The sequence below is a fragment of the Schistocerca nitens genome, chromosome 4, assembly GCF_023898315.1.
Source record: "Schistocerca nitens isolate TAMUIC-IGC-003100 chromosome 4, iqSchNite1.1, whole genome shotgun sequence".
Taxonomy (NCBI): Eukaryota; Metazoa; Arthropoda; class Insecta; order Orthoptera; family Acrididae; genus Schistocerca; species Schistocerca nitens.
In genome coordinates this window covers 571,942,257-571,965,347 of record NC_064617.1, presented here as the reverse complement: position 1 = coordinate 571,965,347, position 23,091 = coordinate 571,942,257, and the positions used below count along the sequence as shown (strand labels likewise).

General features: G+C 44.4%; 1 protein-coding gene across 1 annotated transcript in view; it reads left to right on the top strand.

The window, feature by feature from the left end:
• LOC126252441 (beta-alanine transporter) overlaps window positions 1–23,091 on the top strand; it is a 512,871-nt gene that overhangs the window by 474,466 nt on the left and 15,314 nt on the right. The window contains exon 10 of the mRNA XM_049953334.1: window positions 3,574–3,752. Coding sequence (XP_049809291.1) covers window positions 3,574–3,752 — 179 coding nt within the window. The remainder of the gene's footprint in view (window positions 1–3,573; window positions 3,753–23,091) is intronic.

Here is a 23,091-nt window from a genome sequence, read left to right as displayed (position 1 = left end):
TGACTATTTGAGATTCAGTGCTTGCTATTAGCGCTTGGAAGTCTGGTACTTCTCCAACACTGCTACCACATTTACAGCTATAATATTCATTGTTCTTTGTCTATATTCTGCTTGTATTTTTCCTACACACTGTGAAAGTGAAGCCCTTTTTCAACGTTCCCTACAGCGTCTAACCTAAAATAACCATCCAGTCCCCTCCACACAGCCACCGCTAAGCGTGTAGCCACTTCCTATATATAGTGGACTCCTATTTAGCAGAACCCGGAAACCCACCAACCTATGGCGCAGTGGAGGAATCTGTGAGGCACACACCCGCACAACCGTTAGAACGTCTGACTCAGACGGTCCACTCAACTGTCTCCCAAAGGAACACAGTCGGTTCTATCGACTGTACGTCACATGGTGATCTCCTCCTTCATTTCGTAAGAAAGGCTACCAGTTTTTACTATTTCTGATATCCGCCTGAAAACAGAGATAATCTCTTCTGATCCATAGCGATGCATGTAATTAGTACCAACACGAGCCACCACCTGCATCTGGCTGCACCCACTGCTTTCAAGGCATCAAGAAGACTTCGTTCTTCATCTGGAATGACTCCTCCCAGTAAGCTTACAGACTGCGCATTGGATTCCTTCCCCTCCCTCTAAGCCATATACCTAAGGGGTCCCATTATGAGCTGCCAACTACCAGTAATCCCATCCTATATGAATTCCCAGACCATGCAGGCTGACAGCATACCTGTGGATCAGGCGAGCGACCTCATCTGCCTCAATGACTTCATTGGCCATAGATAGCGTCCAAAACCTGTTTGTCAGACAAACTGAGGATAACCTCCCATCGGCCTCTCAGAACGTCTCTCACTGCCGATCATACCTTGGAAAGACCGCCTACTCAACCATGGGTGAGATATCAACCTTAGTGCGGGCAATATCCGGAGCTGCCGCAGTAGTTGAAGGACCTGGGACACATGGATATCCTGGACATCCCTCGGATCTCCCCATCTAGCCCCCCCCCCCTTCCCAGAGTGATGCCCATTGGAAACAGCCATAAGTTGTGCTATCGAAGTCAACGCCACCTAGAGCTGACAGCGAATGGTCACCAACTCGGCTCGCATATCACCACAGCAATCGTAGTTCCAACCCATACTAAAGACGGCCTCGTAAATACAGAGACATGCACAAAATATATGTAGCTAAACAACACTGACGAAATATAAAATAATTCAATTCTTAGTTGTGTCAACTCACAGCACCTGTACTCGCAAACGAAAGGTGTACTCGTTGTTATCTGTGAACGTTGGTCTGTTCTAACTGATGGTCTGGTCAACACCACTGTTGTGATGTTATAATACATCCAAAAAGGACAAGAATTATTTACTAATGTTAACATGAAAGAAAAAAGAGAACAAACTCCAGCAATATTATACACAGTGCGAGTTGACAAGCAATTACTTGTAACTTCACAATTTTTGGCCACAGGCAACTCATAAGAATGTTTGAAATATTTTAGTGTGCAAATCGCACAAACACTATTAGCAAACGTTTTTTTATGAATGTGTGTTCAAAAAGGTTTCTAATGACTGATCAAATGGACATGGGTTGGTTCTTAACACCAAATAAATTAAGCGCTCAGATGGGAAACACATTTCTTTCTGTTTCTGAAATCCAGCGGTGGCGAAACTGCATTGTTCATGCGTGGAGTAAGCAGTCAGTCACTGACCTGCGAAATGAGCAGCAAACCCGAAGCGTGCCGAGTATAGGTGGCAACATCCCAAAAATGCGTCCCTGGGGAGCCAAAAAGACTCTCTCCCCCACAAACCTCTTCCGCGGGGCCGGATTGAAACAAATAGCGGGCCATATATACAGCTAAAAATATAAACTCAATGGAATATACGGTTTGTCACAAATGGATTACGGCTTAAAAAATTCGCATACATCAGCAAAAATATGAAAACTTTTGACCGGGAAACTTCTGAAAATGAATTGAGTCATACTGAAGTGATCGAATATTTTATTACAAAGGTAAAACGTTAGAGGGCTAGTATTTGTGAATCTTCCGTGTATAATACAGATGACCCTAAAATTAGAAAAGATGTACGAACTAGAATGACCCTTTCACAAAAGGGGAAAAAGCATAAAGAGGCGACTGTGCAGCCAAATAATGGACTTACACATTTATATACAGTAATGCATAAAATTAGTCTGGGTGGTTCATTGTTATTAGTCCAGTATATATCTGTTCCAAAATCGTATCTACTGTATAACAAATTCGGTGGCCCAGCTTCGGTTCTACAAACAGAACAGTCTTCCTAGATGAGGATTATGAGTTACTGCGCATAAAAATGTAGTGTAAACTTTATTTAAAATGATAAACATATCGCTTACAGCTTAGGTTCTCCGAGCGTGGAGCGACTCAAATGAAGCTCGTTGCTGACGCGAATCGGTAACAGGTCGACTGCGAATCACATCCTCTGTATTTAAGAAGGGCTTCGCAGACGACGCGACTGCAGAATGACTCGAAACACCAACGAATCGCTCGCAGCGCGTTACCAACCACTTGTCAGCGGCTCGGCGTCCGTCTTGCTGCGTCATCTGAGTTGCGTCTTGTCCTCGAACAAAATTCTATATTTATTTGATTTGAAGGCGAACGAGCAGATTGTTAACATTGGTAAAACATTTCATTTTGCACAACTATAAGCTCCCGGGCTAGTGCTGCAGGGATTTGTCAGGGAAGCGGTAGTGTAAGCTGAGAACAGCTTTCAAGACAATACTGCTGCCGATCAGTTTCATAAAATAGTTCGGCAAGCAGATGGCCAGCAATCAATGGACGACTTCAAGAATCACGTAGATACTGAAAGCTAGTTCCGAAATATGGTTGCGAAAGACGATACTCAATGTACCTTCATTGAAATATTGTTTAATAATGTACTCATTGTGAAATTTATATTTCTTTTTATAATTTTCTATATCTATTTGCCACATGTATTAAAGTAATCAGCACTTTCGGACCTCAAAGAGATTAATATCAACCTCCACACTGACACATTCTCTAATGTTCGTATTGTTATGACAGGAGATACCAAATCTCTGCAGCGATGTTTACTCATTCTATGAAAAGCTTTGAATTTCGATGCTGAGTGTTGAAGTTCCTCGGCTGCTACAAACAGCCTTCAGTTTATGATTGTCTTGTTGCTTGGATGAATGCAGAATTCCCTTCGTTTTCTCATTCGTATGTAATGAAAATAGAGCACCACGTGTTTGTCTGCACTCGACAACTCGAGTGTGACAGAAAGATACACGGGTGCCACAAACAATATTTCCGTACCTGTATGATGGCACACGGTAAGTGCAGCTCCTCATTTCAGAGTTGCACCATGTGTGCAACTACATTACCAACCAGTCGGCAACCGGTTACCCGTTTCGATCGCCTGCCCGTTGCGTCCCTTTCCAGTGACACCGTTTCTGATCGGCTTCACAATCATTCCGGTGCTATCTCTATGACAACTGGCGCTCTGTTGATTACTGCTTCACTGACGCTGATGTGCGGGCTGTGATGCGGTGTCTGACGTCACAGGGGGAGGAGATGCTGGTACTGCCGCTGATGACGATGGGGGCGCTGCTGGTGGCGGGCAGCGCATGCAGCCTGCTGCTACCGGAGACGCTGCACCGCGGTCTGCCGCAGACGCTGGAGGACGGCGAGGCCTTCGGCCGCGACTGGAGCTGGAGGGACTTCATCCGCTGCTGTCCGCCCAGGTAGGTATCCAGTCCACCGCGGTGCGCTTTCTCCGCAACTATCCATTCTGATGTGAAGGTTTTGCCTGGTAGTGTGTGCCCTACGCTGACCTGTTAGTGTACCTTACAAACTGCCTGTTACTTTTCGGGACGGGGAGATAAGCCATACCCGACCCAATCCATTCGGCTGATTTTAGACCGTTATTCTTGTACACTGGTAGTTCTGAGTGTAGATTTCAGAATGCCTCATCATTGTTTTTTGCAATTTGTGGACTCGACCACAGTCTCCACCTCACGGTATGCTATATGAGAACAAAACACTATGACATTAAGAATACATTCAGACGATTCACAGGCAGATGGCGCACACGACTTACCTCTTTTAGATTAACTGATAACTCTATTGTGACGGGAAGGACGTCTGGCCATACACTCTGATATATATATATATATATATATATATATATATATATATATATATATATATATATATATATATATATATATATATATATGTCTGGGTCCTCCTCCTGAACTTCTGTATCAATTTAAACCAAATTTGGCCAAGTAAAAGTAGATCTGAAGAATATCAGCACAGTTGGTTTTACAACCTCTTGGCCAACAGACGTCGAGCTTATAGGCTGCACTGCATGACACACATGTTGTTTTGGAATAGTATCAGCCTGCTTTATCTACCTGCTATGAATTGCAGCTTGAACGTCAGTGGCAAATGTTTTGTCGTAGCCTGCCTTGTGGGACAGGCATCTTGTGAGAGGAGTATTGGCCTACTTTACTGAACTGTACTGCAGGGACTACACGTGCCAATGAGCGCTGCTTGGAATGGGTTGAGATGGATAGAGGAGGAGTGGATGGAAACTGACAGATAGGAGGGGGGGAGAAGATATGGTCAGAGGGAGGAGTTGGAGAAAATGTAGAAAGAGAAGGGCAGGAGGAAATGAGGAAATGAGGAGACTGAGAGATTGCGGAGGAGGAGATAGACAGGTAAAGGTGGGAGGATGTGGTGGACAGAAGGGGGAAGAAGTGGACATATTGAGGGATGGGAGGTGGTATGTTGAATAAATGTGTCTACCAGATACACGAGTGGAGCCATGGTGAAAATGCTGGTATCAAAGTATATTCAAAATTATTAGTCCTTTTTTATTATCAGTTGTATATTTTTTGCGGCCTGAATAGTTCGAATCATTTCACAAAAACTGGGCGACCGAGACGAAAAAACAAACGATATAAATTATTCTCTAATATCAGTATAGTTGCTGCATTCACACGGTTCGAATCTATAGGCAGTAGTGAATAAACTAAAAACTGGTCAAATAACGGTAGACAGCGGACCCCCTTATGACGGTATAAAAGCTAGAAAAGAAGGAGACTGTATTCGGGATATTCCGGGAAGCGCGGAAATAATAACTGGCTCATACCACAAGGCATTTCAAATGGTTCAAATGGCTCTAAGCACTATGGGACTTCACTTCTAAGGTTATCAGTCCCCTAGAACTTAGAACTACTTAAACCTAACTAACCTAAGGACATCTCACACATCCATGCCCAAGGCAGGATTCGAACCTGCGACCGTAGCGGCCGCGCGGTTCCAGACTGTAGCGCCTTTAACCGCTTGGCCACCAAAGCCGGCTACCACAAGGCGTCCTTGTGACAACATTGTAGAATTAAATGTAAGGGGCGATCATAAAGTTTCCGTTCGATGGCCGTACAGTCCGAAATCGGTATGCCAATGAGGCAGAATCGCCGTGAGTATCGAGGCAGTCACCACACCAACGCACCAGTTTGAAGACACCCGTCTGCGTTAAGAATCCAAACTGCCTGTTACATATTATCCTCGCGTCAGGAATTATCGACCCTTAAAAGTCTTTTTGAAGGGACTGAAGGCGTGATAATCGCACGGGGAGGGATGAGAACAGTCGGGGAGTGTTCGAGTGTCTCCCACTTAAGTTGGTGTAACTTTTGTATTACGACATGTGCAACATGAGGACGTGCATTATTGTGAAGCAACAACAGAGTACTGGCCGTACCACTGAGCAACAGTGGTTTCAGACACGCGTTCGTCCCAGAGACATTCTTTATTCTCTGACATGAATATCTACAGGTGTTCGTCTTTCGCCAGGCAGGAAAGGAAAAAGAATTCGTAGTTTCTGTTTGGACGCGTTGGGTTATTATGTTGCCATAGTTCACGCTTGAACATTTACCACAAGCACGTCGGAAGGACATAAATGACGCAATAATCCCTAACCTATATATCAGTGCTTATGTACACGCACAAAGGCCGTGCTACTTTGCACGTACGCTACAGCAACTCCCTCAAATGCAAACTTTTTGATTGTCGCTTATACAATCAACTACTCCTACCCTTACATGCACGACCATTTCACGAGTGTACCGCGGATATCAGGAATCCGGTAAAACATCAATTCTCCGACATCGCTGCGGCCGGAGAAAGATCCTGCAAGAACGCGACCAACGATGACTGAAGAGAATTCTCCAACGTGACAGAAGAGCAAACCTTCCGCAAATTGCTGCAGATTTCAGTGTTGAGCCATCAACAAGTGTCAGCGTGAGAACCATTCAACGAAACATCATTGATATGGCTTTTCGAGCCGAAGGTACACTCGTGTACCCTTGATGACTGCACGACTCAAAGCTTTACGCCTCGCCTGGGCCCGTCAACACCGACATTGGACAGTTAATGACTGGAAACATTTTGCCTGCTCGGACGAGTCTCCTTTCAAATTGTATCGAGCTGATGGACGTGTACGGGTATGGAGACAACCTCTTGAATCCATGGGCCTGCATGACTGAAGGGGACTGTTCAAGTTGGTGGAGGCTCTGCAATGGTGTGGGGCGTGTCCAGTTGGTGTGATGCGACTTTGACAGGTGGCACGTACGTAAGAGTCCAGTCTGATCAGCCGCATCCATTCATGACCATTGTGGATTCCGGCGGACTTAGGCAACTACTGTAGGACAATACGACACCCCATACGTCCAGAAATTCTACAGAGTGGCTACAGGAACACTCTTCTGAGTTTAACCACTTCCGCAGGCAACCAAACTCCCACACATGAATCTTATTGAGCATATGTGGGATGCCTTGCAACGTGCTGTTCAGAAGACATCTCCACCACTTTGTACTCATCCGGGTTTATGGACAGCTCTGCAGGATTCATGGTGTCAGTTCCCTTCAGCGCTACTTCAAATGTTAGGCAGGTGTACCAGTTTCTTTTCTCTTCATTGTATAACGAGTGCCTTTATCTTCTATGTCTTCTGTGCTAAAAACGCCGAAGTTACTCCTGTGTATGCTCTAAGGTGATGGTGCTCTATCTAAATGTTCAATTTTTAGGAATAATTTCTTTAAAGTCCGTACCGCCATTACAATGAATTTAAAGAAATATATTATGACTGTGGCCCCACATTATGAAAAAAAATCATCTGTGACTAATGTTTCATCTAGTACTAAATATTCCCAGGTTTTGAAGCACTGAAGTCCCTATTCTCATATCTATCACTCCTCATAACTTTCGTTTTCGTATTGTTCCCTCTAAAATCAAATATTGTTTGCTTTACGGTACCTCGATACTTTAGCAGAAGAGCACATGAGAATTGTTTCGCAAATGGCGCCAATATGTTCTAGCACAAACAGCAACCAAACCATCATAGACCAATCTAAACTGTCTGAAGACAATTCCCTGAAGATAAGCCTGCAGTTCTCGAAAGATGTTTCGGTTTAAGTTGTACCAACAATTGATGTAGCATCTTAATCATAGTTTCTGTCACATCATGCACAAAATGTTTTACCGATAATTATTTCTTCATCTGTGATCTGACTATTAATTTCCTTGGAGATCAATTGCAGCGTTGCTCAGTCAGTAATTTCCCGATCGGATTGGTTCATTCACATAATGCACAAGTCGATTGCATCAAAATGTTAGTGTTGGTATGTCTTCCTACTGTTCTAAAGTTAATAACATGCGAAAGAGATTGCAATTTGTGTTTGTATTTAAAACGATGACATTTTATAGTTTCGTCTAGTTAAACTTAAGGGAAATGTCATTGAAATCATTCACCCACCGAACTACCAATTATTATTTTCCAGAGTAATTTTTGTGTTTCATAATCGGTGGAATCTGATGGGACCATTGGCGTATATGAGAGCAAGCGAGCACTCTCGAAATGGTAATGAAGGACACGTGTATAGTCCGAAAACCTTCTGGAATTGGCTAATCACCACCGAAATTAAGAACTTGCCTGAAAGTGAAATGTGGAAACAGTGGCTCTGTAGGCTGTCAGTCTGTTTGACAGAAGGATTTTGTCAGCAGGAACTGGAAATTTGGCATGGTGACGTCTATTTGACACAAAAGCAAATTTTTAATTGATCTCCCCAAGCCATAGGAATATTCTGTGCGATATAAAGTGTCCTTTTGTGTTATTTCGTACGATATGTGCACAGAAGCACGCCTTTCTTCCAGATGTTGTATTCCTTGTATCCCTAGTTGGTCACCGGTAAACCCTCTTCAGACTCTGTTTTCGTTATCTGATAAGTGTGTTATTTTTTAGAATTCAGAGCCTAGTGGTCACTAGATTCATAGAAGACGTAGAACACTACCAGTTTCTAAAATTAATTTTCTTAGCAGGTGCTCGAAATTGGCATTTGGGTTTAGAGCCGTCGATGTCGGAGCAGAAATGTTGTGGGTACTTTACAGAATTTTTTTTGTGATAATAGCTCCGTTGAATCTGTCACCGTAAATTACTTTAGCTTATGGATACTGCCTTTTGTCATATTTTCTCGCTTAACAATGCTGACCCAAGGACGGCATATATCGTTGAGGAATACCCTACAAACCTTCAGTCCTAGTACTTCGCTGTAAAGATTCATGTCTCGCCGAGAGCACGTAGATATTGAATATGACAAATGCAGTCGATAAAAGTTAATTATTTCCGACTGAAACATAGATTCAATACCATCTTAAGCGTCCATGGTAGCCTGCCTAACGCTATTCTTACCGCCATAAAGAGCTTTGAGCAGTGACAATTTTCCTCCTCGTGGGCTTTGACAGACATTATGATTCCTGCCAACAGTTTCACAGGTTCTCCTTCTAGATAACCGCACCGAGGCATGAGTTTATGAACAACAGAAAGTGACAAGTTTTCATTAACAGGCTTCTCAAAGTGTTCAAGAAAACATGACGGTGTTTCCTGTAAAACGCTCATTCTTCGTTCTGGGAAGTTTTATCGTGTATAATAGGATAAGCGAGGCTGCCGTCTCTGCATGCTGGGTACACTGAATTGTAAATTATGAACTTGTATACAACATTTTCTTTCCTATTTCCTATCAAGTTCTTCTGAGAGCACGTGCAGTGGTATCCATATTTCGTCGCACTAGTCTATATCACAACTTTTCTTGTTGTGATCGACAAACTTGTGAATATGGTCGTCATAGCTTGTTAATATCTCTAAAGTCTTCTGCAATCGATGTTGCAGTTATCCACGTCCTCAAGTAACGTCCAGTCAATATACGGCTCTACATCCTTGTCAGAGAGCGTAAAAGTGTTTTCCACGCCCATCGTCTCGCCAGTTGATTTTTTGCCGGTACCTGCTAAAGCCCAACGAACACTATTACACAGTAAAACTTGATACATAATTATTACTTGAAAGTTCACAAACATAGTCCACGCTAGGTCGTTGTGAAGTTGTAGACATACACCAAAAGTAGAGTCAATGTAGTCTTGTAATCGACTTCCTTAGCATCTTTGTATATCCATGCATTCGAATCCAAAGAGTTGTCCAGCTTTAATAAGCAGCTCACCGTCACCCATGCACAAGTTAATACAGTATGGCAAGATATAAAATGAGTTCACGCTGGCTAGGCGAATGGTTTTACATTTAATGCATGACATCAGACATCAGGGATGAGGCCTACGTTATTGCATGTCTTATCGGCTGCAGATGAAGCCTTCACAAGTGTACACGAGGTGACAAAAGTCATGTTACACCTCCAATAACATCTCTCCTTTTGCCCGGCTTGGTGCAGCAACTCTACATGATTGAACTCAAGAAGTCGTTCGTGGTCCCCTACAGATATATTGAGCCATGTTGCCTCAATAGCCATCCAGCGAAAGTGGGGACAGCGCAGGATTTTATGCAAGAACTAACCTCTCGACTATGTCCCATAAATGTTCGACTGGATTCATTCTGGGTGATGTGGGTAGCCAAATCATTCGCTAGAACTCTCCAGAGCGTTCTTAAAACCATTCACTAACAAAAGTGGGTCGGCGACATGTCGCATTGCCATCCGTAATAATTCCATGGTTATTTTGGAACATGAAGACCGTGACTGGCTGCACAGGTCTCCATGTAGCCGAAAATAGTTATTTCCAGTCAAAGATCGGTCCAGTTGAACCAGAGGACCAAGTGAATTGCGTCTAAACAGAGCTCACACGATTTTTTAACTACCAGCAGCTTTCACAGTATCTTGTTGACAGCTTAGCTCCTTGGCTTCGCTGGGTCTGCCCTACACTCGAACCCTATCATCAGCTCTGAGCAACTGAAATCGGGACTCATCTGACCAGGCAACGCTTTTTCAGTCGTATAGGAACCAATCGATATGGCCATCAACCCAAGAGAGGCGCGGAAGGTGATGTCGTGCTGTTAGCAAAGGCATTCTCGTCGATCGTCTGCTGCCGTAGCCCACCGACGCCAAATTACGCCGCACTGTCCTAACGGATACGTTCGATTTCTGCGGTTATTTCAAGAAGTGTTGCTTGTATGTTAGCACTTACAACTCTACGCACACGTCCCTGCCTTCGATCATAATGTGAAGGCTGTCGGCCACTGCGTCCTTCATGGTGAGATGTAATACCCGAAATTTGATGATCTCGGCCCACACCTGACACTGTCGATCGCGGAATATTGAATTTCATAATGAAATGAAATGTCCAATGCATCTAGCTCCATCCACCATTCCACGTTCAAGTCTTTTAATTTCTGTCAAGCGGTAATAATTACGGTGAAAACATTTTCACGTGAGTCATCTGAGTACAGACAACAGCTTCACAACTGCACTGCACTTTTATACCTTATGTACGCGATGTTGCCGCCTTCTGTACATGTACATACCTCCATCCAATGGCTTTAATCACGTCATTGTATATTACAGAGTATCGATCTCTTAGTCTGAAGACACGTATACGGCTTTTCACCACAACTAAGTGGCCCATAAGGGTGAAAGTGTCGCTGTAGGTAGAGGAATTGCGGTACAGCTATGGGGAAGGGAAAGGAGGGAGGAGAGTGGAAATGTGTGTGGCCACGGGGCCGTGAGTTTTGATGTCTGTTTCTACATCGGGCGGTGTCGGTAGTTACACTGTGTCCTCAGTGTCATCATGATGATTAAACCGGCTGGCGTTCTAGTCTCCGGTCCCTGCTATGAGTCATTGGTGCTGGAGGCGAGAAAAGGTCCTAACCCATGAGAGACTTGCTTTGACGTCGCTGGACCTTTGGTTACTTTCCTGTCAGATGTCTAAAGTTGTACTCAGCTGGATCTAGGGCCTAGGTTTGCTCAAAGTGGAAGCTGGTATTCTTGGTCACAGCAGGTTTGTATTCCATACTGGCATACAGCCATTGTCTTCCACAGTGATCATGTGTCACCCGCTGCAGCTCTGATAAGGCATTATAGCCATCGTGGACCGCTATCGCAGGTTCGAGCTTATATCTCTGTGCCCAACGAGTATTGGGCACAATCGAGATAGCATGATGTATTGTAGGACACACGAAGTCCCAGGTTGGTCGATATCGGTGGTCGTGCAGCTTTTACACTGGAATTGTAGTCATGTCAGAGTGGCTGGGTGAGGACCTCTGCTCTGTGTACAGATCAATTCGCTTTTCCGAATGTGCACCATAATGGGGTGAACGATCCACTCGGCTTCATCATTGGATTGTTAGACCAGCACTGTTATTAATTCCGTTATGCCATTCTAGGAGCAGAAAGACACTAAATGAGAATAGAGGATCCTTAGCTAAGACTATTGTTTCTAAGCCCCATTCAATCACGAATATTTCCCGCAAACCTCTTACTGTCCCTTTGCTGCGGTATTTGGTATTCAAATGATAGTCAGGAATTTGTAGATGATATTGAGCCAAATTTCTCTCATCAATGTGCGTGCAAAACGCACATGTATTTGCTCCTACGAGAGCTGCGGCTTTGGCACAGGTCTGGATCCGTTGCATGGGTGCTGACGAGTTGATACATAGGCTGCACAGGATCAGGCTGTCTTCTCTATGCCCGTTCTTTGGGTTCGCGATCACACTGTGGCAGTTTATTTGTAAAGGACCGCCTTGATCAAACAAAATTTTACAATATACTCTACTTTACGCCCGGTGTGATGTTAGGGAAACCAGCATGCCACCTTGCGAGTATCTTCTTACGTGTCACCCCAGTGTTTACTAAGCTAGAGGCTTGTGACAGAGTGATGGAGTGGTGGCAGGGTGGCCACCAGGAAATCATCAGCGTTGTTTTGAGCACCAGTACCATGTGGTTCTTGCTTTGAGAGAAACGTAAGTTGGTGTTCTGGAAGTGAATAATGGATGCCATTCCAGTCAATCTTGGCGAAAACTTGCTTTACAAGAGGATCCTCAGCTGTGTCCTTTGTAATTATGACTGCTGTGAAGGGAAAACTCTGACTGTGAATTTATGGTTGCTTTCAAATGGCCACAAATACGGATTAAACATTTTGGTATGCGGAAAACTGCCAGTGGTATTTTTCCCACTGACTTGATGTAATGGGTTGAGGGTGTCTTGCTGCAACACCCTATCTGTTTCTCGATGTTATTTTGCAATACTACTGGCACTGATCTAGCTCTAAACAAGTGAGGAGCTCCTGAAGACTGTAAATGTGTATTTAAGCTTCACTGGTTTCTCCGATTAATACGTTTGTTAGTGACGTACGGTCCTTCATAAGGTTCATATCCGTATGGTGTTCACATTATTGCATATAATGTAACACGAGACGAAAACAAACAGCATATAATGCGCTTGACATAAAGGGGTAAAGTTTAGTAACTATACTGTTGTATATCGGTTAACATTTCGTCTATGGATATGGTACGAGAATATGTATCTGTTGAGGAATTCTGTTATGTTTGGTAATGAATAAACAGTCGATACAGAATTCAAGAAATAATTACATATTGAAGATGTCTACTTACCGACCCTTGTGCCGCTGTCAAGGGTGTAGCACGACTATTCGCTACAGTTCCGTAGTCATCTAATAAGCCGCGAGATAGTTCTAGCTGTCTGTAGGTGCTAAATATGCCTACTTGAGCCATAGTTTTATGTTCTATCGCGATCTGGCGCACTATTATTTCTACATAGCTTGCGTACATTCGAGTGTGCTAACCGACAGAGCAGGATTATCTAGGGAGTGCGCATTCACATGCCAGAATGGAATGTTTGTCGCTAACATCGTAGACTCAATCACGTGACCGTCCTGTGCAGTAACGCTTCCCCATAAAGTCTCTGCAGATTTTGAATGTCATTACGTTGCGAGTATGGACGTATATCGTTAGAGATACAATGGGTTTGTACAAGGGTTTCGTTTCATATGAACCTAAGTAATTTGGACTTAGCATCTCGAATGCATTTCACCTAGAAATTTGAAGAGATAAATTCAAGCACATTTTTGTTGTTTGCATTAAAAGGTACAGATTACAAGACTTTTCTTTTTGTTATAGGTAAAGAAGAGTTATTTTAGACTTTTAGTGCATATTATCATACTGCCACCCTTTAATTTCATAAATTATGCCGCCATGGCACTGTGAAATAGCTTCGTAACACGCTAAGGTGAAATTATACCAAAGAAATATAGAATTTTGGACTAAGACCTGCAGGAAGAAAAAGTTATTTTTTCGTATCTGGTGCCGTATGATTAATCTCCTTTGATTTTAGAGGAGCTGTGTTATTAATAGTACATGGTCATTCTCCTGCTATTGCAGTTTACTATTGTAGCTATTTAAAGAAGTCCATGTGCAAAATCTGTGTAACACGGAAGTAATGGCTTAGATCGTTATACCAGCGCAAAAATGCTCCAATCGGGGCATTTAAAAAGCGAATATACTCCTGTTTAAAGGACTGTGAATGAAAACTTTTTTTCTTTAGTCATCTGTCTTCTGACTGGTTTGATACGACCTGCCACGAATCGACAAGCTACTCTCCTGTGCCAACCTCTTCTTCTCAGTTTAGCACTTGCAACCTACTTCCTCAATTATTTGCTGTACTTACAGTTTCTGCCTTCTACAAATCCCTCTAGTACAATGGATTGGTTCGTAGGTTTGGGGTGTAAAGGGACCATACTGCAGGGTCATAAGTCCCTTTTTCCTCAAACAAACAAGTCTCCAAGGGAAAACAGTTAAAAAAACCAGTTGGAGAAGTAAAATTGCATAAAACTAATGGGGAACCACATTGAAAGAGAAAACGAAAGAAGAGAACGAAAGAGGAGACGTACATTAAAAGGACAGGTAGAGTGAAATCATATTGCAGATAGCCTAGCCTGGCTGATCACAAGGATAAAAAATTATGAGCCAGCCACTCCGCAGCATACTAAAATAACCAGCTTAAAAGACAAGGTGAGAGGAACACACATAGAGGAAATAACAACACCAAGGAAAACGAAAGAAAGAGTGACGAAGAGGTAAGAGGGAGGGTGGTGGCCTGGGAGAGAAGGCCAGACGCTCAACCTTAGATTGCACTATAAAAATTCCCCCTCGTGAAGAAAACGTAAAACTAAATCATCCGTTGAGGCATTGCCACCCAACACCATAGGTAGGGTGCTGGGTAGGTTAAACGTTTGACGCAGAGCTGCTAAAATTGGGCAGTCCAACAAGAGGTAGACAACAGTGATACAGGAGCCACAGCGACACCGAGTTGAGTCCTCGAAATGGAGGAGGTGGCCATGTGTTAGCCAAGTATGGCCAATGTGGAGCCAACAAAAGACCACAGAGTCCTTGCGAGTGGCTCACATGGATGACCAGCACACACTCGTTTATCTTGGGTAGTGAATGTGCGCCATTCAGTGTCCTAGATCACGAAAACCTTTCGGTGGAAGATCGTTTGGCCGGCCGTGGTGGCCGAGCGGTTCTAGGCGCTTCAGTCCGGAACCGCGCGACTGCTACGCTCGCAGGCTCGAATCCTGCCTCAGGCATGGATGTGTGTGATGTTCGTAGGTTAGTTAGGTCTAAGTAGTTCTAAGTTCTAGGAGACTGATGACCTCCGATGTTAAGTCCCATAGTGCTCAGAGCCATTTCAACCATTTTTTTGAAAACCATTTGGAGGTCAGTCCCGGCAGGCCGATCTCTATAGTTGTCTCACCGGTAACCTATTTGGCCAGGCTATGAGCCAGTTCATTGCTCAGTATCCCGACATGTCCTGGAGCCCCAATGGAGGTCATTGAACGTCAACTGCTGCTGAGGGCATAAAGAGACTCTTGAATAGTCATTACCAAAGGATGTCGACGAAAGCATTGGTTGAGAGCTTGTAGCCTGCTTAAGGAGTAACAACAGATAATGAAGGACTCACTGGCGCAGAAGTGGATATGCTAAAGAGTGCGTTAGATGGCTACCAGCTCTGTACTGAAGAAACTGCAGCCGTCTGACATGGAGCGCTGATCAGTATGTACAACGTGAACATAAGCGTATCCAACAAGACTGTCGACCATTCAACCATCCTTGTAGACTATTTCTGAGTCCTCACACTTGCTAAGAAGAGAGAGAGCTTGCTGGTGGAGGGCCTCAGGTGGAATGGTGCCTTTTGAGCCTTGTGATAGGTCCAGCCAAAGTCGTGGCCGTGGTATGGACCATAGGGGTGTACATAAGTGAACCTGCAGGAAAGGTGGTATGGGAAAGAGTCGAGTTCAGTAAGAAGTGACCAGACATGGATGGCAAGGGGATTCCCAGTTCTGGGCCGCCGTTGTGGGAGATGGATCGCCATGATAAGGAAAAGACGATGGTATAGTGGATGACGAGGCAAACTATGAATGTGGGTGCTACAATTTGCAAGCAGCAGTTGCCGCCGGAGCCACAATGTAGGAACGCCAGCTTCCACAAGGAAGCTTTTCAAGGGCTCATTCGGAAGGCTCCCATTGCGTGTGAAAGTCCACAGTGTTGAATAGGGTCCAGCAGACGCAGTGCAAAGGGCAATATTGAACCATACAAGAGGCTCCCGCAGTCAATACAGGACTGTATGAGAACTCTGTACAGCTGCAGCAGTGCAGGAAGGTCAGCTCCCCAGTCGGTGTGGTTCAGGCATCGAATAATATTAAGATCGTGCCAGTACTTGTCCTTAAGCTGATGAAGATGGGGAAGCCAAGTTAAGTGGGCGTCAAAGGCCAGTCCCAAAAAGAGGTAAGTTTGGATAGGGGTGGACAGCATGACGATGACAGAAGTGCATGACGCAAGTCTTCGTGGTCAAAAACTGAAAGGTGAGAGAGAGCGCCCACAACTACGCCATCCATATAGCCCCCTAACATCGTCCTTCAGTCACACCCATTGAAGAGGAGCAGGAGGAAATACTAAAATCGTCAGCATGTAGGAGAGGAGGTACTGACGACCTTACTGCTAATGCGAGACCATTGACAGAAATTAAAAAGAGTTGGACACTCAGGACAGAACCTCGTAAGACCCCATTCTGTTGTATATGTGGTGCACTGTGAGTAGCACAGACGTGAACTCTGAAAGTGTGGAGGTTCTGTATAAAAACCGGGATTGGGCCACAGAGAGGTGTCGCCAAGTTGTAGGCAATAGGGTGTTGCAGACGGGAGAAGGTCGATCCAATGGCAGACAGCAGTCTCCAGGTGGACCAAGTTGTTGATGGCGGACCGCCCTTAGCGAAAAGTGCTCTGGGGTGGAACCAGAAGGCTCCAAGACCCAAGGAGCCAACATAAGTGCTTGCTGACCATATGTTTGAGCAGCTTGCACAGAATGTTGGTGAGGCTGATAGGAGGATAGCTATCAACATCTAGAGGGTTTGTACCAGGCTTTAGCACTGGGACGATGATACTTCCCCACTATTGCGATGGGAATTCACGGTTTCTCTTATGTAATTGATGATGGCAAGGAGGTGGCGCTAGGAATCCGCTGACAGATGTTTAGGCATTTGGGAATGAATGTGTTCTGGGCTGGAGCATACGTCAGGACAGTCGGCAAGGGCACTGTGACATTCCCACTCACTGAATGGAGCATTATATGGCTGCAGGTGATATGGAGCTAAAGAGAGGTTTCTCGTTGCACGTACTCTGTGAAGATATGAAAGATAATGTGGTAATTCTCAGACACAGAATTTAAAACATAATGCTTGGCAAGATGTTCTGTGATTACATCTGGATCGGCAGACATAGATAAGTTTGTGGAAGTTCCAGGTACACCTGCAGGTGTCTAATATCTAAAATGTCGGCAGAGCTTGGTCCAAACCTGGGAAGGAGAGGTTCGTGTACCAATGGTGGAGACATACTGTTACCAACACTCCCCCTTCCGTCGTTTGTTGAGTAGACAGACCTGGGCATGGAACCATTTGAAGGTGAAGAACTTCTCCAGGGAGGGGTGGCGCTTATGACACTGGAGCGCTTGCCAACGGTCTCTAATGGCCGCAGCGATTTCTGGTGACCACCAAGGCATTGACTTTCACTGGGGGCAACTGGAGGAACAAGGGACTGCCGATTCAGCAGTGGCCATAATGGTATTAGTGATGATATGTATCACCTCATAGATTGTGGCATGAAACGGAGATTCAGTGCTCGTAGCAGAGGTGAAAGTGTCTCAGTTAGCCATCGGAATAGCCCAGATGGACCAGCGTCTAGATGAGGGACTCTGGGGTAGTGACAGGAGGAGAGGAAATTGATAACTACCACACAAGTCGTCATGAGCTCGCCATTGGAGAGACAGGAGAACGTAAGGACTGCAGAACGGGAGAGCAATGGCCAAACATGTCTCACACACCACACTGAAATGTGTAGGGGCACCTGTTTTTAGGAGACAAAGGTCAAATTGAGTAAGTAGGTAACTGCCTGCATTGTTCTCACCCTGACAACAACAGCTTCTACTGGTGAATCAAGGGGCACATACTTGCTACAGACAGAGGTAAATACAAAGATATAAATTCCAACTGACAGTCAGTCACAGGCAGTATGGTTTTTTGCAGAACACCCGATAGCCATGAAGGTGTGGGTCTGCATTGTGGGAAACCAGGTTTGCTGAATGGCAGTGCAAAAAGCAAGTGTAATGCCCTAAAGTTGTAACTCAACCATGTGGGAGAAGAAACCGCCAGAGTTCCACTCTATGATAATGCTTTCTGGATTCGGGGGCAGGCATGTAGTGACCAAGGAGGCGGTTATGCCTGAGTATAACCTGATGCCACCAGTTGGGTATTTGTATCCATTGTCATTGCAGATGAGGCGTTGGTGAGATCCAGCTCCACAGGAGATTCTAAAACCTCCACTTCATCCACAGACACAGAGCCGGTAGGGAGTGGTGATGTTGGGGCCACTGGAGGGTCCCGTTTCTTTGCCGACATCTTTGCTTGTTTGGAATCCGGCTTTCCTTTAGGGGTTTGCTGCGAGGACTTCTCCGAAGCAGCTTCAGGCACGGAGGAAGACTGTGAAGCCCTGCAGCCATCTGTTTGTGGCTCCTTCAGCCATTGGTGAGCATCCACTCTGGTGTTAGTAGAGACCTTGGAAGGGAGAGTCCCAAGGGACCCTTTCCATGAGGATGAGCCAGAGGAGGCTGTGGTCTCTCCAGCTTGGGAAGGGGACTGATGTGTCCAATGTTTGGGATGGGGGGGGGGGGGGTTTGCTACCGAAATAGGTGCTTTGGAAACAATGGAAGAAACCAAGCCCTTAACCACCAATGGGGCAGATGCGTTTGGGTGGCCTGGAGGGCAAATAAGGCTTTCTCTTATCCACAGATCTATGTTCCTCCAACGGTGTGGCTAGGGAGGGGAATGACTTGGGGTCATATCTCTCAGCTTTAAACTGAACTGTATGCAGCAGAGGTTGTGGAACTACCATCAAAAGTAAGATATATGTCGATCACAAGCGAATGGGGTGCAATTGTTCAAATTTACACCTAGCCTATTGGAAAGTCAGCCAGTCCAGGATCTTGTATTCCATAATTTTCCATTCCTTTACGAGTACTATGCAGTCTGGAGAGCTGGGAGAGTGATGCTCTCCGCAGAAGATGCAAGTGGGAGGAGGCGCTGTGGACATCAGCAATCTCGACACGTGCCAGTGGAATACAGCAGGAAGAGATGTGACCAAATGTTCAGCACTTGCAGCACTGATAGCGGGGTGGGGTTGTATCTTACGTGACTTCAGTAAACCATCACCTTGACTTCTCAGGCAATGAATCACCCTCAAAGGCCCAGATGAATGCACCATTAGCAACCCTATTGTCTTTGGGTCCCCTATAGATGCGCTGGATGTACACCCCCACCATCCTAAATTGGCTCGGAGCTCGTCGTCAGACTACAGGATAAGGTAGCAATGGAAAATAATCTCCTGGACCAAGTTGAGGTTTTTATTGAGAGTGAAAGGAACAGGAATACCACCCAGATGGTCACAGGCGAGCAATGCCTTGAACTGGACAGGGGATGCTGTCTGTATGAGGACTGCCCCATTTCTCATTTTTGATGGCGCAGTCACTTCCCCGAACGTGTCCTCCTTGTTTTTGACAGAAACTTGAGGCTTCGTAGACAGAAACGAGTCCCTATCCATTCTGCTAAAGACTAAATACCTAGTCGACTAAGGCTCTCCCTTGTCCATAGATCTACATTCCTCCAGTGATGTGGCTAGAGAGGGGAATGATTTGGGGTCATATCTCTGAGCAATAAACACAACTTTTCCTTTTTAGAGACTGCTGCAGCCATTTGGTCCCCAGCAAAAGATGACTTGCTCCGCTTCATTGTGGGTCATCTGTGCTGATGCCACACACTCCGATCAGGAGCTATCCCCATGGGCGCCATCCAGCCACAGCAAAGGTCACCTGGCACGATAGCCACTGCCAGGGGCCCTGGTGCCACAAGAAGATGGACATCTGCTCCTTGGCATACGTGGGGAGTTTACAGCTCAGGCGTTAGCTGTGTGAGCCCTGTGTTGTCAGGCAGCTTCCATCAAATGGTGCATGACAGCCCCACCACAACGGACTGGCTACCATGCTGGATGTTCTCACCCAAATAGTTGAATTGCAGAAGGAAATACAAAGGCATGAGAAGAAGAGTTGCAGGAGACTGAATCTGCCCGCCACGGTTCTAGGTGTTTCAGTCCAGAACTGCACTGCTGCTACAGTTGCAGGTTTGAATCCTGCCTTAGTCATGGATATGTGTGATGTCCTTAGGTTAGTTAGGTTTAAGTAGCTCTACGTCAAGGGGACTGATGACCTCAGATGTTAAGTCCCATAGTGCTTAGAGCCATTTGAACCATTTTTTAGACTGAATCTAATGGCATTATGGATAACTGGTGCACCAGGTAAGGCGTCCTTCCCCAAATGGCCCGCAATTCTGTTGAATTTGGAAAGTGGGAGTTCAAACCATAAAACAGGACCTGAATTTACAGGGTCGCAAAGTGAGGGAATCCTTTTAGTTGCCTCTTACGAACTACAAGAGTACCACAGGCCTATTCTAACCCATGGTCCCACAGGGGACAGTACCAAGGAACTTATTTCTGATGTCTTTACATACACCCTGTCATTCTCCCCTTCATCTTGACAGTGTTTATCACATTTTCCTTTCCTCTCCGACTCTACGCAGAGCCTCCTCATTCCTTACCTTATCAATCCATCAAATATCCAAAATTCGTTTGTATCACCACATCTCAAATGCTTCGCTTCTCTTTTGTTCCAGTTTTCTCTCCATATTTCGATCCCACACAATACTGTGCTCCAAACGTATATTCTCAGAAATTTCTTCCTCAAATTAAGGCCTATGTTTGATACCAGTACACTTCTCTAATTCAGAAATTCCCCTTTTGCCAATGCTAGTCTGCTTTTGATGTCCTCCTTGCTCCATCATTCATTGGTTATTTTGCTGCCCAGCTAGCAGGTTTCCTTAACTTCACCTGCGTCATAACCATTACTCCTGATATTAAGTTTCTCTCTCTTCTCATATCTGCTTCTTCTAATTATTTTCGTCTTTCTTCGATTTTCTCCCAATTCATACTCTGTACTCAGACTGTTAATTACATTCAGCAGATCAGGTAATTTTTCTCTACTTTCATTCAGATAGCAATGTCATCAGTGAATTGAATCATTGATATCCTTTCACCTGAAATTTTAATTCCACTCCTGAACTTTTCTTTTATTGCCATCATTGCTTCTTCGATGTACAGATTGAACAGCAGTGACAAAAGATTACATCCCTGACTTACACCCTTTTTAATCCGAGAACTTATTTCCTGGTTTTCCACTCTTATTATTCCATATTGGCTCTTGTACTTATTGTATATTACATGTTTCTCTCTATAGCTTACCCCTACTGTTCTCAGAATTTGGAACATCTTGCACCATTTTACATTGCAGAACGCTTTTCGTAGGTCGACAAATCCTATGATCTGGTCCTCATTTTTTCCTTATTATTGCCTCCATTACGAACTACAACGTCAGATGGCCTGTCAGGCTTCTTTACGATTCTTTAAACCGAACTGATCGTCTTCTAACACATACTAAATTTTCTTTTCCAATCTTCTGTATATATCGTAGTCTGCAGCTTGGATGCGTGAGCTGTCAGGCTGATTGTGCGATAATTCTCGCACTTGTCAGCTCTTGTAGCCTTCGGAATTTAGTGGACGACATTTTTCCGAAAGTCAGGCGATATGTCGCCAGACTCTCACATTCTACACACCAACGTGAATAGTCGTTTTGTTGCCACTTCACCCAATGATTTTAGAAATTCTGTTGCGGTGTTATCTATCACTTCCGCCTTCTTTTATCTTAGGTCCTTCAAAGCTCTCTTAAAATCTAATTCTAATACTGGATCACCTGTCTCGTATAAATCGGCTGCTGTTTCTTGTTCTATTACATCAGACAAATCTTCCTCCTCATAGAGACTTTCAATGTAATCTTTTCACCTATCCGCTCTCTCCTCCGTATTTAACAGCAGAATTCCTGTTGCATTCTTTTAACCCTCTTGCTGTTAATTTCACCGAAGGTTGTTTTGACTTTCCTATATGCTTAGTCAGTCGTTCCGACAATCATTTCTTTTTCGATTTCTTCGCATTTTTCAGGCAGCCATTTCGTCTTAGTTTCCTGCACTTCCTATTTATTTCATTCCTTAGCGAGTTGTACTTCCGTATTCCTGAAATACCCTGAACATTTCTCTACTTCCTTCTTTTATCGATGAACTGAAACATTTGAAACTTCCTGGCAGATTAAAACTGTGTGCCGGACCGAGACTCGAACTCGGGATCTTTGCGTTCCGCGGACAAGTGCTCTACCAACTGAGCTACGCAAGCACGACTCACGCCCCCTCCTCACAGCTTCACTTCTGCCAGTACCTCGTCTCCTACCTTCCAAACTTTACAGAAGCTCTCCTGCGAACCTTGCAGAACTAGCAGGAGTGCAAGATTAAGGATGAAAGATTATACCTTTGTTGATCATCAAAAATGGTTCAAATGGCTCTGAGCATTATGGAACTTAACTTCTGAGGTCATCAGTTCCCTATAAATTAGAATTATTTAAACCAAACTAACCTAAGGACACCACACACATCCATGCCCGAGGCAGGATTCGAACCTTCGACCGTAGCGGCCGAGCGGTTCCGGACTGAAGCATCCTAGAATCGCTCGGCCACTCCGGCCGTCTGTTGATCATCTTTTAACAGAATACTAATCATGTAATATACAATGTGAAGTTTTACATTGTGTTAAGAAAAGAAGAAAAACGACTTTACTGGAAATCAGCACACACATGACAAAGAATGCCAGATTAGAATATGATGATCAGGACCAGTTTCCTATATCGCTTTTGTTAAATTAGTTTTTCGTTATAGGTACTAGATCGGACTGTAAATTAGTCTTATTTCTCATCAGTTTTTAAATTTATCCCAGCAAGAATGTTTGTTTCCGTCCCCCCCCAGCCCCCCCACCCCCACCCGATTCTTAGTTAATTTAATTATTTCTATGTGACAAAAATGTAATGTTTTCCTATGCAAAAACAGTATATCATTTGTGTATCTTTTGAGCAAATAATATATGTTTTAAGTCGCACATTAAGTTTATCTGTTTTCGCGACTTTCAAATGTCACTTGAAGATGGTCCAAGAAGCCGAAAGCCTTTTCTTGGGCAAATGAATATAATTTTGCAGAAAA